At 46.8% G+C, this 14,296-nt stretch overlaps 2 protein-coding genes across 3 annotated transcripts in view; both read right to left on the bottom strand.

Annotated features, from left to right (window-relative positions):
- Positions 1-2,976, bottom strand: part of Arhgef12 (Rho guanine nucleotide exchange factor 12) — a 134,021-nt gene extending 131,045 nt beyond the window's left edge. For both annotated transcript variants that reach the window (XM_029543068.1, XM_021206425.2), the window contains exon 1: positions 2,449-2,976. In XM_029543068.1, coding sequence (XP_029398928.1) covers positions 2,449-2,480 — 32 coding nt within the window. In that variant the 5' untranslated portion in view covers positions 2,481-2,976. The remainder of the gene's footprint in view (positions 1-2,448) is intronic.
- Positions 2,977-5,923: 2,947 nt separating this feature from the next.
- Tlcd5 (TLC domain containing 5) lies at positions 5,924-13,592 on the bottom strand. The gene is made up of 3 exons (XM_021207436.2): positions 13,518-13,592; positions 10,762-10,961; positions 5,924-9,098 (listed from the first exon to the last, which is right to left on the bottom strand). Exons 2-3 carry the CDS (start codon positions 10,958-10,960, stop codon positions 8,560-8,562), a joined length of 738 nt encoding a protein of 245 aa, XP_021063095.1. The 5' UTR covers position 10,961; positions 13,518-13,592; the 3' UTR covers positions 5,924-8,559.
- Positions 13,593-14,296: the final 704 nt, after the last annotated feature.

Consider the following 14,296-nt stretch of genomic DNA (forward strand, 5'->3'; position numbering starts at 1 on the left):
CTTCTAACTGCAGCTCTCAGGATGTAGAGACAAGAGGATTACTCTGAACTCTCTGTCTCTGTCTATATATGTGTGTGTGTGTGTGTGTGTGTGTGAGATGCCAGCACTCAGAAGGCAGTGGCAGGTGGATCTCTGGGTTTGAGGCCAGCCTAGTCTACAGACAGAACAGCTAGGGCTACACAGAGAAACCCTGTCTTGGGGGAAGGGAGGCAGATACAACACTTGACTCCATAGAATGTGCATCCACTGTTCTCACATAAATATCTAAGAGCAAGAATCCAGCAGGGAGGTAGCCCACCTCTTCAAGAGGCTTAGGCAGGGGGAGGACTGCCATGCTACACACAGCCAGATACAAGAAAAATAAAAATAAAAAAATGGGGGGGGGGGGCGGCGCTTGCTCTTGCATTAAGAGATGGCACAACAGGGCTGCTGAGATGGCTCAGTGGGTAAGAGCACCCACCCGACTGTTCTTCCAAAGGTCCGGAGTTCAAGTCCCAGCAACCACAAGGTGGCTCACAACCATCCGTAACAAGATCTGACGCCCTCTTCTGGAGTGTCTGAAGACAGCTACAGTGTACTTACATATAATAATAAATCTTTTTTTAAAAAAAGAGAGATGGCACAACAGTTAAGAGCACACACATACTGTTCTTGCTCTTGCAGAGGACCCAAGTTCCATATCCAGCACCCAGGGTAGGCAGCTCACAAGCACCCATGGAACCCTAAAGCCTCTTATCACAGGTGTACATACCTGCAGTCAGGGGTGTTTTTAAGATTTATTTTTGGACATGTTTACTCTTCACAAGATGAATTAAGTTGTTTTTTAAAAAAGACTCTGATTTCAATGTATATGTGTCCGTCCGATGTGTTTATATACCAGAAAGAGAACAAAAATCCCTGAGAAACAAAGTTGGCGAAGAAAAAAAAAAAATCCTACCATGGGTGCTTTTGTGTGACTTTTGTGTGGAATGATTCAATGACTCTAAATTCTATTTCTACAAATTAAACTCTGCAACATCTTAATGAAAACAGGACTACATCAGTTTCTGGTAAGTCTGCTTAACTCTAGGCTCAACTGACAAGCAAGAACTGAATGAACCAGCAGGACAATTATCAGGACACCTGCGAGTGACAGGAGAGGGACCAGGACCAGGGTTGTATAAGTAACAGGAAGAGCCCTGACAATTGTCTCTACATAGAAGTACACTGTACTAGCAGGAAAACTGAAATGAAACCCTGCCTAGCAAAGTAGACAAACAAAGGATAAACATAAGTACTTTAAATATTTAGGGCATCTTTTAGGTGAACACTCATGAGACACTGGAAAGCAACAACAGGAAAGGGAAGCCCTGTCTCTGGAGAAGCTGTTATGGTATGATAATGGAATTTGGCCCCTTTAAAAATCAACAAATGAGTCGCACAACTGGGTGAGACTCTCTCATTAGGAAATTAAACTGCTTTCCGCTGGAGCACTAATGTTGCTCTTGAAGACTTTCAGCCTTCTGCTCCAATATTTTGTTTTGCTTTGCTTTGTTTTGTTTTATGACAACAATTTGAAGAAAACAACAAGATAAAATTTGGAAGTAACATGCAATGTCATAATTAAGTTGTGGAGTAAAATATGCTAAAGGAACCAACTTGCTTTCACTAAAAAGAACTCAAAAGACCTCTTAAAGAACTACACTTAGACTACATACTCTACACACCACACTGTGTCACCCAATTAACAAACAAAATCCACCTGCCATGCCTAAACCAGAACTAGAGTTTACATCTTTAAATGCTAGGGCTTCTGAAAGAAGAAATGTAAAAAAATAATAATAATAATAATTAGAAGCAGGCCCCATGATTTTCCCTCATTTCCTTTAGCTCCTGGAAACTGTCCCCAGCAAGAACCCGTGATTTACTGGTAATGTCAACATTCTGGAAAATTAGGTAATTAATAATTAAACACTGTGCAGGTCAACACGTAAAAAGAGATCAGAGTCACAAATCACAATGCAGCAGGATGAAAATTAAGTTCACAGACAGAAATTCCTAAAATTGTGAGTCTAGAACTACCACAGGACAGGAATCCACCCGATGGTGCACCAATACCCACCGACCTCAAGCTCTGACCTTCACCCAAAATGACCTCTCTCTGGTTCCAAAACGAGTACACAATCTTAATGCACCCGACAGAAAATCACAATCATGGTTTTTCCTTCATTTCCTCTGAGAATATGGGGGAAAGTTTCTCTCCAAAAAAAAAAAAAAAAACCCTGCATTTCCAAATTCAATCAACCGGATAACTTGGCAGCAACCCTAGACTAATTGCACAGCTCCGAAACAGCCCTCTTTCCTATGCCTGTCAATTGCACTAGCTGAAGGCAAATCTGCATCACCGACTCCCCTACTGCGTGGGACCGAATCCAGGGAAGGTTAGCGACCGAGGAACTTCATACCCACCTGTCCGTGATAGTAGACTGTGTGCCACTCATTGGGGCCCTTGGCGAGAGGTCTTCTTTTTATCCAACTTGCATTTTACAGTAACACCTCCACACCCCACCCCCAGTGCTCTGGGATCAGGCCCAATTTCGGCAGGGACACAAAAGTCCAACTCAAAACTCCATTCAGTCATCTAGAACATCCGATTGCAAGGGGTCAAGGAAAGGGGATGCGGGCTGAAGCAAAACAAGTTATCTCCCCCAAACAAACCGAGCAAGTCGGCCACAAGGCGAGCTCAAGAACTAAGAACGATCCTCAGCAAGGCACGGGGAGAAAACTTCGTCACAGAGGGAAGTCGCGAGCCGTAGGACGGGAACCCGGATCCCTCCGGAGCTGGGGCAGAATCGGCTCAGGGACGGGCGTCGGCTCCGGTCCCGAGTCGGCGGGGCCCGGCCCTCGGGTCCCCGCTCTATCTGGGGCTGCGGGCCACTCGTGGCCGCAGCCTCCGTCGCGTCTCACGCCGTCCCGCGCCGGGCTCGCGCCGCCCCATGTCCCCGGGCCGAGGGCCCTGAGCTGCTCCGCGCCGCCCCCACCCGGCTCCGGCCGCCGCGCTGACAGGGACCCTGTCTCAGCGCCCGGGGCAGCTCCCCATCCCTCGGAGGCCCCCGCGCTTCTTCCGCAGTGGCACGGCGGCTCCTCCCCGACGCTCTGGTAGGCGGCGGCTCCCGCGAGGAGCGGGAGGTCCCGGCCCGGCCCGGAAGCCCGGCCCCCGAGCGGCGGCGGCGGCGGCGGTGGAGGCTCGGTGCGCAGGGCCGTTCGCCCGGTCTCAGGGGCACTCGCGGGAGCGCGCCCAGGGTGGAGGGGGCCGCCGGCGGTGACGAGCCTTGCGACCGCTGCGGGCGGGCGGGCGCGCGCGCGGGTTCCGGTTCCGGTTCTGTCCCCTCGGCCCGGCGCGACTGGAGCGCGCCGAGCCGTCCCCTCCCCCGCCGACACTTTTGGGCCCTTCTCCCTGGGACTTCGGGAAGCCGCTTCACCCGGGATCCCTCCGCTTCCCGGACTCTCCAAACTTGAGCGGATACCTCCGCGCAGTGCTGTCGCGGGGGATAGAGGGAAGCGAAAAAGTAGTTCTGTGTGGCGAAGCGGGCACAGCTGCCTTCTTGGTCCTCGAATGCCCTCGAGGTGTAGCCCACAGTGTACATTCCACCCGGGACAGCAGAGGAGCCATTCCACAGTCTCGAGGAGTTCACGTCTAGAGGGTCTTCGGAACTCCAGGGCTGGAAACTTTTATTCTTTAAGAGAATGTATTCGTTCCCAGTGTCAAATGCTTTTGATGACTGCGTGCGAGCCCATGTCCACGGGCCCCCGACAGTGTTAGGCAAACCTGCGCACACACACACAAGTTTTGGGGTGGGCCGCTCACCTGGGGCACCTGCTGGCCTAGCCCCGCAGCACGAAGGCGTGTGGGTGGGGGAAATGGCCAGAAGACGCTGTGGAGAAAGGATCTGGGCCCACACTTGAGCCAGGAGTTCTTGATATAAATATTGCTTTTAGGCTGTTTTGCCTTGGCAAGATGAACTGTGTTGTTTGCCAAATTGAGAACGCATGGTGCTTTCCACAGCAAGTTAATAAGCTTGTTGTGAAAAGAGATGGAAGAAGTAATACATCTGTCCGGTAAACAGCACTAGGGATCCCTTTGAAGAGCTCCCAAATGTTTTCTGGTTTCTCTTTCGATGGGGTAGAGACATTCAGCTAACCATGTAGTTTTATGATTGAATAAATCTGTCCCTGAGGAAAAGAAGTACCACGACACAAGATAGTTCTCCAATTCTGCCTGTAAACATCAAGCGGCTATTCCTTTTATACAATTATCTTCCGTCTCTTCTGAGCTTCAATCCGTGTAGGGGGAAGAGACTTCGGCCATTTTGTGGAAATCAAATCTAATAAACAGTGGGTGTGGAAAGGAAACAATTACTTCTTAATAATGCTGTTTCTAAGTCATTCCACAACAGTTCGCAAACCGATCGGATCATCAACCCTGAATAGATGCATGAGCTCAAGGTGACGTTAGAATGGGGGACAAGGGGGAAAAGATAAACAGAAGCCTGAAATGACTCTCGCTGGATTTTTTTTTTTTTTTTTTTTAGTTCGGGGCACAGCCAGCTAATTTTGTAATGTTTATTTTTGGAAAGAATAGAAGCAGATTGGAGTTCCAAGCCACTTTCCAAACGATCAGACCTGGACACGTTGCCATCTGCTGGTAAATCCCAACATGGCAATTCTAGCCTGAAGACTCCACTTGTTTCTACCTATCTTTGGAAAAAGTTCCAAAAAAATCTATACACTATAAACGAAATGTGAACCTTCTCCCCAAGCTTACTCGAGTCTTCTTGAGTGTACTGTCCTCTTCTCCCTTGTCCTAATAATGTCACAATGCAAGTATCAAGCGAATGGGGGGGTCTGATGACTCATCAAATCATGAATTTTAAAAATAAGTTCCCGTCTTCCTTTCCAGCCTGCCTCAATGTTCGAGCTTCAGGGGTGAGACAAACTGGGAACACTTCCTAGTTCACCTTCTCTTCCTTGCATACAAAACCTTTTGGCAAGCTGTTTTCAACCTCTTTCCAAATTTAACAGCCCCAACGTTCTAGCTGTGAGCAAAGAAGGCATTTTGCTGTGGGAAAGCTTTCAGAAGATGGTCAGCAGGGGACTGAATAACTACTGTTTCAATGATGAGAATCTCTAATCACTCACAAGGCTCTGATTTTTTTTTTTTTTTTAATATCCTGATGAAAAGGCTCATTATAACTGCACCAGTAAGAGCCTACCTATGGAATGCCTTCAGTGGAGCCAAGCAAACCAAGGTCCCTTCCCTAGGTTATACATAGCCCTTTACCTAAGAAGGTGGCACCAATGACCCAATCCCTGGACACACAGTTTCCAGTGGAACATCCTCGAGGCCATTTATCCTCTTATTCACTGTTTCAATGTGCTTATTAAGGGCCTGCTGTATCCAGGACTGTCGTAAGCATCAGAACTCCACTGTCTAGCTGGTCATGGCAGCTTCCACCTTTACCCCCAGCACTTGGAAGACTGAGGTAGGAGGATGACTTGTGAGTTTGGAGGAAGGCTACATGGTGAGTTTCAGGCCAACCTGAGCAAAGCCTTGTCTCAAAAAGGGGAGTAGGAATGAGGAGAGAGCTCAGTGGTAGAGTGCTTATCAAGCAGGCCTGAGACACTGGGGGGTCGGGGTGGGGGAGCAACTGCTCAAACAAGTTGGTAAAATCAGAATATTATTCCTCCGCTTTTAGGCAAACTATTTTCTGCGCTGATTACGTGCTGATTGCTATCTTCTGTATAAAAAGTAGGAATGATTAATGCTGAAGAGCAGATCACTGTCACCATTAAGTGTGAATAGATGTCAACATTTCTACAAGTCAGAGGTTTTTCTCCTTAGCAAAACCACAACCAAGATACGAAGGCAGACTCTGGGTTTATATAAAGTTATTTTATTTTTATAAAATTTAGTACAAATCGTATTGAAATATAAATCCTTCTTGAGCAATATCAGGGATGATTACACAGTAATTCAAATGCAAGTAAGTGTTCCCCTTTGTGTCTGGGGACACATCGCACACTAGTCTGCCCTTCATTTACCTGTGTTGTAAAAACAGGCAGCCTCTTAACTGCTGAGTCATCTTCACGAGGTTTTTAATCTCTGAATTTCCTCATAGTTACTAGTTAGAAACATAGTTTGCAGAGCTGAAATGAGGAATTCCTCCCCACTTATCACTCGCTCAGGTGTCTTGTTATCAAAAATAAATAAATAAAAACTTACAGGCATTTCCTTGAGTTTGCCTCAAACAGAAAGATCTACAACCCTTTACTTCTGAGGCGGGAGGGAGAAAGGAACAGTATTAATTAGATTAAGCCTGCTCACTTGTCTGGTCTGGAGCAGGTTACACGGTGCCAAAAATACAAAAGCTAGTTTTGTTTTGTTTGTTTCTTTATGCCTGTGTGCCAAGCCACTCTTTTTGACTCTGCTTTTGATGAAGTCAGCATTCCCCAGTTTCCAGTTCTGCCCACAGTTTTGCTGGAAAGGAACACACCACCACCAGAGATTGGGGATTTAGCTCAGTGGTAGAGCGCTTTGCCTCGAAAGCCCAAGGGCCTGGGTTTGGTCCTCAGCTCTGAAAAAGAAAAAAAAAAAAAAAAGACTTCTCAAAGGAACACACCACCAACATATCTGGGACACAAATCAGAGAAAAGGAGGCATGGCGCTATCTGTCCAGAAAACCAAAAAAAAAAAAAAAAACGAAAGCCCAACAGCTAAAAGATACCTCTTTAGCTACTGTTCAAGGACCCTTTCCACTTGCAAGAATGTCTATGATTACAACCTCCCTTATGACTGGTTTTTGTAGCTAATGCTGCTCATTGGGTTAGTGTCTCCAGTGACTATAGGGTAGACTGACACTTCTCTCTGACCTTTAACCTGGCTTCTTCAGTAGCCCTATCTCCTGGCTTACCACCTGAATTAACCAGTCACCACTGATCCAAACAACATGGGAAAGATAACAAATACACAAACAGATAATACTTTTTTTTTTTTCCATTAAAGCCCTACATTGGAGCCGGGCATGGTGGCACAGGATTGTAATCCTAGCCCGGAGGAAGCTTCAGTGGAAAAATCGAGTTCAAGACCAGCCTGAACTATACAAGCAAGATGGGGTCTCAGGAGAAGGGAAAAGGTGATTTTAAAAAAGGGGGAGTGGGGATCTAAAACAAAGAAAAAGTAAGAAAGGAGGGAGATAGAGGAAAGAAGGAAGGAAGGAAGGAAGGAAGGAAGGAAGGAAGGAAGGAAGGAAGGAAGGAAGGAAGGAAATAGCCTGAGGCTATCACATACATTAAAATCTTTGGTTCTAGTTTGCAGTATGTACCAGGAGCTGAAACCTGAACTCTGTCTCAAGTCCAGTGGAATCCACATGGTAAATCCCCGTGGAATTTAGCCATGGCCTCTCATGCCTAGCAGATTAATTCACAAAAGCCCTGAGAACTGGCATACCCTTCCTGGTCGGGCAGAACCCGTACAACTGGACCAAGTAAATCTAAATCTACCCACATCTCACTCATCTTGCATCCGAAGCACTAGCTCTACGTTTTCTGTGCACACGGAGTTAACACAGGAATCCTGAGCTGCTATCCTTGCAGAGGCCTGCTTGGAACGTTGGCGAGGGCTCCCACCAGAAACTCTTAAGATTGCCTCTCTGTTCCTAAACTGTTTCTGAAACACTATGGCTTATGCCAAATGACCGCTTTGGGGAATCTTGAATGTTGCCCCATGCTACTCAGAAGGTGCCTACATGACCTATTGCCGTCAAAGCTCGGGACACCAAGTGTTTGATGTGTGTTGTCATGAATCACTCCTGTATATCCAAGTAGGAGACTGGAAGCTAGTGCTTAGATGAGCCTTGACAAAGGATCTTTTCCCTTCGCTGGGTCTTCTCTGGATCCTTTCATCATCGCAGATGAAAGCCCCGAGTCTTCTTGATGAATCATGGAAGCCAAGGGTGCCCTTGGGAACCTCTGACGCAGTCAGTGAAGGGAGACGCAGTGAGAAGTTCCTGCCATTGCTAGCTTCACTCCCACCTCCCTGTCCCTCTTGGCATAACAGCTCCCATTCACAGATACTTGAATGCCCTTCCTCAGAGCCCCTCCCTTTACATGGGATGAGCATACTTAAAATGTCTCATGGAAATCGGGAGTAAATGTGGGGAAGGAGTTATTTCCAAAAGAACAAGAAACAGCACTGATTTGACTCAAGTTCTTTTCAGAGCTTTCTGAATATCAAGGTCTCCAATGAACATGGGGACCCAAAAAACAAGTGACAGTGGTCATCACTAAACAGTTCTGTCCACTTGTCAATCATCACTGAGGGGGTACAAGTGCCATTACAGGAGTAGGTGTTTCAAGACTGCATATGCTTGGCCTGGAAACTGACTGACGTCATGACCATACCTTTAGCCCTTTTTTGAAACCTAAAGTGCTCGCTTTCTAAGCCCTATAAGCTCAGCTCTGTTTCTGACCCTGGTCCCATGACCAGTTCAATCCAATCCATTGACTGGGAACAAGCCTTGACTAGTGTGTCTTGAGATGCCCATTGTATCTTAGCTGTCGCTCCTCATTCCGTCTGCTTCTCCACGCATGGTACTTCTTGATGCTTTTCTTCCACGCAAAGCGCCAGATGCTAACCATGAAGCACCAAGACACAGCATACATCGCCACACCCCCAACCTTCACAAACCACTTGGGGGTGGGTGAGACCATTTCGCAGAAAAGGAGATGAGCGCCCACACCGATCCTCACACCCGTGAACAGCGCCACAAAGAGGAAGTCCACCACATCCCCCGTGAAACTGTGATAGTGGCCAGTTTCCCGGAGAAACCATCTCATCTGGAGCAGTGGGTTGGTGATCTCACTTCCAAAGAGTACAGCATTGACCTCTGTGCCTGACTCCCCAAGTGCTAGGGCCATGATGATCCCCAGGATGCTCAGTGTATGATGAGCCAGCATCAGGGGACCCTCGGACTGGAAATAGATGCACCAGCCCAAGTCGAAGATGAAGTAGCCCAAGGTAAGACACAGAACGTGAACTTGGAGAGGTGTGTTCGGTGAGCCTGAAACAGATCAAGACAGAAGACAACATGGCTGGGAACTGGGCCACCAGCATAGGGGTCCTCTGCCACTGTCTCTCAAACCTTTCTGAACCACTAAAGAGCCCCAAAGCAGTAACAGGCTCGAGCTTTTTAAAAGTGATAACATAGAACAAAACCTAAAATCTAGCCTTATGATCTCAGCACTTGGGTGGTGGAGGAAGGATCAGGGCAAGGCCAGCCTGGGCTATACAGGGAGTCAGGGCCAGCCTGGGTTATATGAGACCCCATCTCCAAAAGACAAAGGAACAAACTTAGCATCTAAAATGGTGGCCTTTCTTATTTTGCTTTTATTTTTGCTTTTTGAGATGGGGTCTTCCTGCTACTTGATGTCTAGTTAAGGCTGGCCTGGAACATTTAACAGTCTCCCTGGCTCAGCCCCCAAGGCTGTAGATTACAGACAGGCTCTACAGAGTAAGCTCAACGCAAGCCTGGGCAGTAAGGCCCAATCTCAGAAGACCGTCAGGTAAAGTAATAAGATAGTAATAAAACCTCAAAGACTTCAATGAATGATTTGATTGTCCAACCACAGCATCCTTCCTATGGAAGAACATCAAATACTTACTTTGTTGTTTCAGTGACTAGTCTAACTCCCCCCTTTTTAACCAGTTATGGGTCTATTTCCAGACCCTCGGGCCACTCTATCATACACGTCATATTCATTTATCAACCTAGAGAATTAGGTTATTGGACACTGGCAGCTCTAACCCATCCTAAAAGTAGACTCCAGAGAGAACTTCCAAAATAGAGTGTCCTCCTGTCCAAGAACATGCGGTACAAAGACCCGACATGTTTGAAATCACTAAGAACCCTCAAATAAAACATAAAACTTAAGAATTTATTTCATTTCATTTTGGTAGAAAGATTACGAATTTGAGACCAGCTTGGGCTATAAAACAAGAACCTGCCTCAAAGGGGGGAAAAAAAAAATCAACAACCAAGTTGTACAAGCTTGTGATCTGAGCCGCTCAGCATGCTGAAGCAGGATTGTAAATTCAAGGCCAGCTTTGACTACAGAGTGGGTAACCAGGCCAGGCTGGACAATTTAGTAAGACCCTCTCAAAAAAACAAACAGCCGGGGGCTGGTGAGATGGCTCAGTGGGTAAGAGCACCCGACTACTCTTCCGAAGGTCCTGAGTTCAAATCCCAGCAACCACATGGTGGCTCACAACCATCCGTAAGGAGATCTAACTCCCTCTTCTGGAGTGTCTGAAGACAGTTACAGTGTACTTACATATAAACAAATAAATAAATAAATCTTTAAAAAAAAAACAGCCAAATAAACAGATAAATCGATAGATAAACAAAAATAAATAAATAAATAAGAAGACAGAGAGGAGATAAGGCTCGCAGCCCAATCGGTGATAGAACATTTGCCTAACATGTTCATAGCCCTACATTCACCCAGTAACAAAAAAAAGGCAAGAAAAGAAAAGAACTCCAGCAGCACAGAAGGGTTATGAAAAGCAGGACCTGAACCCACACAATCTCAAAGCTGACAATGAAGACTGCATTACAAATTATTAGAATGGGAATTATTCTTTAATGTAACACAAATTTATCTTTTTTTTCAAGTCCCTAAATCATAAATCTCTTAGGAAATATCTCTAATGCCCCTTCTACCTACCTGGGTGGGTAAAAGGCCAAGGGCCGTCGATGAAGCCAATATAAGCAGACAGACCTATGGAGAGGACTCCGTGGGTGAAGGTCACCAGCCGACAGCTCCACTCACAGCTTCGGTGCTTGTTCAGGCAGCAGAAAGATGTGTAGAGTGAAAGCCAGCCACCCAGGCTGCACAGCACCTGCACGCACAGACCTACTGCCATCCTATTACAGAAGAGACCAACACCAGGAGAACAAAGAATGTACCCCAAGAAAACAGAAGTGGCTCATTTTGTGCACATGCCGGAATTGCTACTATAAAGCAATATGAAGACAGGATTACTGAAACTCTTCACTACATATGAATCCAAGACTTTTCTATGTAAATGTGACTGTGTTTATAACTCTAAACCCACTAGAGATTTGATGTTGGCACCTGATGAAAGTTGTGACCTGGAAGCCAGCAACTGTCCCCTGAATCATTAAGGTAACTCCACACTCAACTAAGAATGACCAAATATCAATAATAACCTTTCAGAGATTACCCACTTTGGACAGTGATACATGATCTATAAAGCACATGTATCCGGTAATGTGCTCACACTTCACAAGTCCCAGCGCTAGCCAGGCATAGTGGTATGTGCCTATAATCCCAGCTACTCAGGAGGCTGAGTTGAGAGGATGTCAAATTTAAAGTCAGTTTAATCTACATAGCAGGTTCAAGACCAGCCTGGGCTATTTACAGAATGAATGAGAAAGGACTTGGGGTACACCTCAGTGGTAGGGCACCTGCCTTTCACGTGTGACACCTTAGGTCCAATCCCCAGGATCACACACACACACACACACACACACACACACACACGCACAGGGGAGTGAAGAAAGCTCAGTTGGGAAACTTGAGAACCAGAGTTCCAGCTCCAAATCCATGTAAAAAAGCCAAGCCCGGCAGTGCATGCTCATAAGCTCAGTGCTAGGGAGATAGAGACCGAAGAACTCCTGTTGAGAAACCCTATCTCAAAAAAGCAAGGTAGACAGGGGCTGAGGAATACCACCAGAGGTTGACCTCTGGCCTCCATATGTGTGTGTGTCTGTGTGTGTGCGTGTGTGTACACACACTTGCATACAAAGGCCAAGCTCTCATTTATAAATAAATAAATACCACTTTGGTTTCTGCTAGAAGTCACATGACACCAGGCATTTTAATGTGGTTAAGCTGAAACTAAATTTGGCTGAAGTCTGGATTTGGGTCACAGGTTTATCAGTCAAAATCAAAACTTGAGGCAAATGTAAACAGAGGAGCCAAGCAAAGACTCCAGACATCTTGGAAGGCATCCCAACTCTATTATTTATCAACAAGGAAGCAAAAGGATTTTTAAGTAAATGTTGAGATACAAAAATATCTGTAAGGCATTTATTCAGTTAAAAGTGAAGCAAAGTGGCTGGCAAACGTCTGTAATCCCAGCACTGGGTCAGCAGAGGCAGGAAGGTCGCCTAGAGGAGCATTGCAGGCTGATCAACACAGAAAGTTCCAGGCCTGACAGGGCTACATAGTAGCCCTTGTTTGAAAATGATAGATAGAAAGATAGATAGATAGATAGATAGATAGATAGATAGATAGATAGATAGATAAGTAGATAACTGGTAAAGTCAGAAAACTTACATTGTAGAATTTTTGCTGATACATTTAAACAATAATCAACACTTCAGACATACAGAAGAGACTCCAAAAAGGACCTTGTTAATATACATTAATTAGCTCCTCTGTTGAAAGTACAAATAAGAAAAGAAATCCCAAACACTGTCCAGGACGCTTCTCATCTCTTCAGGAATTCTCTGCATGGCTGCACTTAACCGCTCACCCTTTTCTGACAAATGCAGACCAACACCCCTCAATACACAAACCACTCCCAGGAATGTTATCCAGAAAGGGCTTGGGCAAAGGGCAAGTTTTGTCCAGCTTTCATGAGAAATCAGGTTCCCATTCAAGAAAACAGTAGGTGTCCATCAGAAACCTGTAAGTGGGGAAATCTTTTTAACCTGAAGAATGTGTTTAAACTTAAACTAGGGAACAGGGGGAAAAAAGGGGTCAGTTCAGTTCTAAGACACATTTTTTCTGAAACTTCTAGGCCAATCTTCAGAGTAAAGGCCAGACATACAAAGTACCGGAGTGAAAAGCGCTGTCCCTCTTACTTCCTTTCAAAGGCCAGGGTCACTGGCCAGTAAGGCGATCAGCTGATTGGGACTCGGTGATTAGTATTTTTAGAGTCCTCTTCTCTGAATCCTAATTCCCTGGCCCAAGAGAGAAAACAGTAGCCCATTTACAAACGCTCCAATAAAAAAGCAGGCATTTGTAAACGGCAGACACAGCTCTGTGACCTTGAGCCTTCGTGTCTGGTGTGGGGTCTGGGAGGTTCCCAGGCCCTCGAAGCTCCGTGCCCGGGCTCCCCCATCCCGGAGAGCCGCGGCCCTGGGCGGGCGCCTGGCTCCAGGCCTCAGGCGAGCTGCAGCCGGGGGCTCCGAGCCAGCAGCAAGGTCGCATCCCGGGGTGGGGGTGGGGAAGGGGGAGTGCCCAACTCCTCGACCACGCCCGACTTCTAACCCGGATCGTCCGATCCTGAAACCGTTATCTAGGCATTCAGACTGGTACCCAAAGCTTGGCGTAGAGAAGCCCCGGCGCCCCGGGGCAGAGGAGCCCGCGCGCACCTGGCCACCCGCCCGCTCCTTCCCCGCCTGCGCCAAGGGCAGACCGGTGTCCATCCCTCCGGCGAACGCTGTTACCTGGCGGAGCGCACCGGGAAGCCTCCGGCGCCCGGGCGCCCAAAGCCCAGGGCTCGGATCGCGGCGACAGGAAGCTGTAGAGGGAGGGGGGAGACGAGTCTGTGACGGCGGCGAAGGAGGAGCCGGGGGTCTAGGGGCACCTGCTGGCTGGGAGGACAGAGCGCAGAATGGATGCTGGGCCAAGGAAGGAAGCGGGATGGAGGGTGCTCCTTTGGATAGGGAAGAGAAGGATAATCTGCTGCGTTTGTTTGTTGTCTGTTTAAATCATTGTAGGGCTGTCGATGTAGAGAGTGTAGCTTTTTAGTGGTAGAATGTTAGTCTAAGACATAAGGCCCTGGATTCAACCCCTGGTACTCTATCTCGATAAATCCTGATTCACTCTGCAGTCTGTGAGATGGAACAGGCTCTTCACTAAGCATGTACTGCGCACCTACTAAGACCATCTTTGATCTCCCACTTAGATCTGAATAGTGAAACAAGCACACTGAGTGTCAGAAAAGTACTTAGGTCTGATCTCTTTTTAGCACTGTCCTTAACTAGGTGTAAACATAAGGTTTAAAAGAAAGGGTTTGGAAAAATGGCTCAACAATTAAAAGCCTTGGCTGCTCTTGCAAGGGTCCTGAACCCATGCACACAACTGTCTCTAACGCTAGCTCTGAAGATCTGACGCCCTCTTCTGGACTCTAGTGACACCACACCCATGTGTGCACATACTTGCAGACCCACACATAAACTTTTTTTTTTTAAAAGATTTATTTATTTATTATATGTAAGTACAC

This window comes from Mus pahari, chromosome 10, assembly GCF_900095145.1.
Source record: "Mus pahari chromosome 10, PAHARI_EIJ_v1.1, whole genome shotgun sequence".
Taxonomy (NCBI): Eukaryota; Metazoa; Chordata; class Mammalia; order Rodentia; family Muridae; genus Mus; species Mus pahari.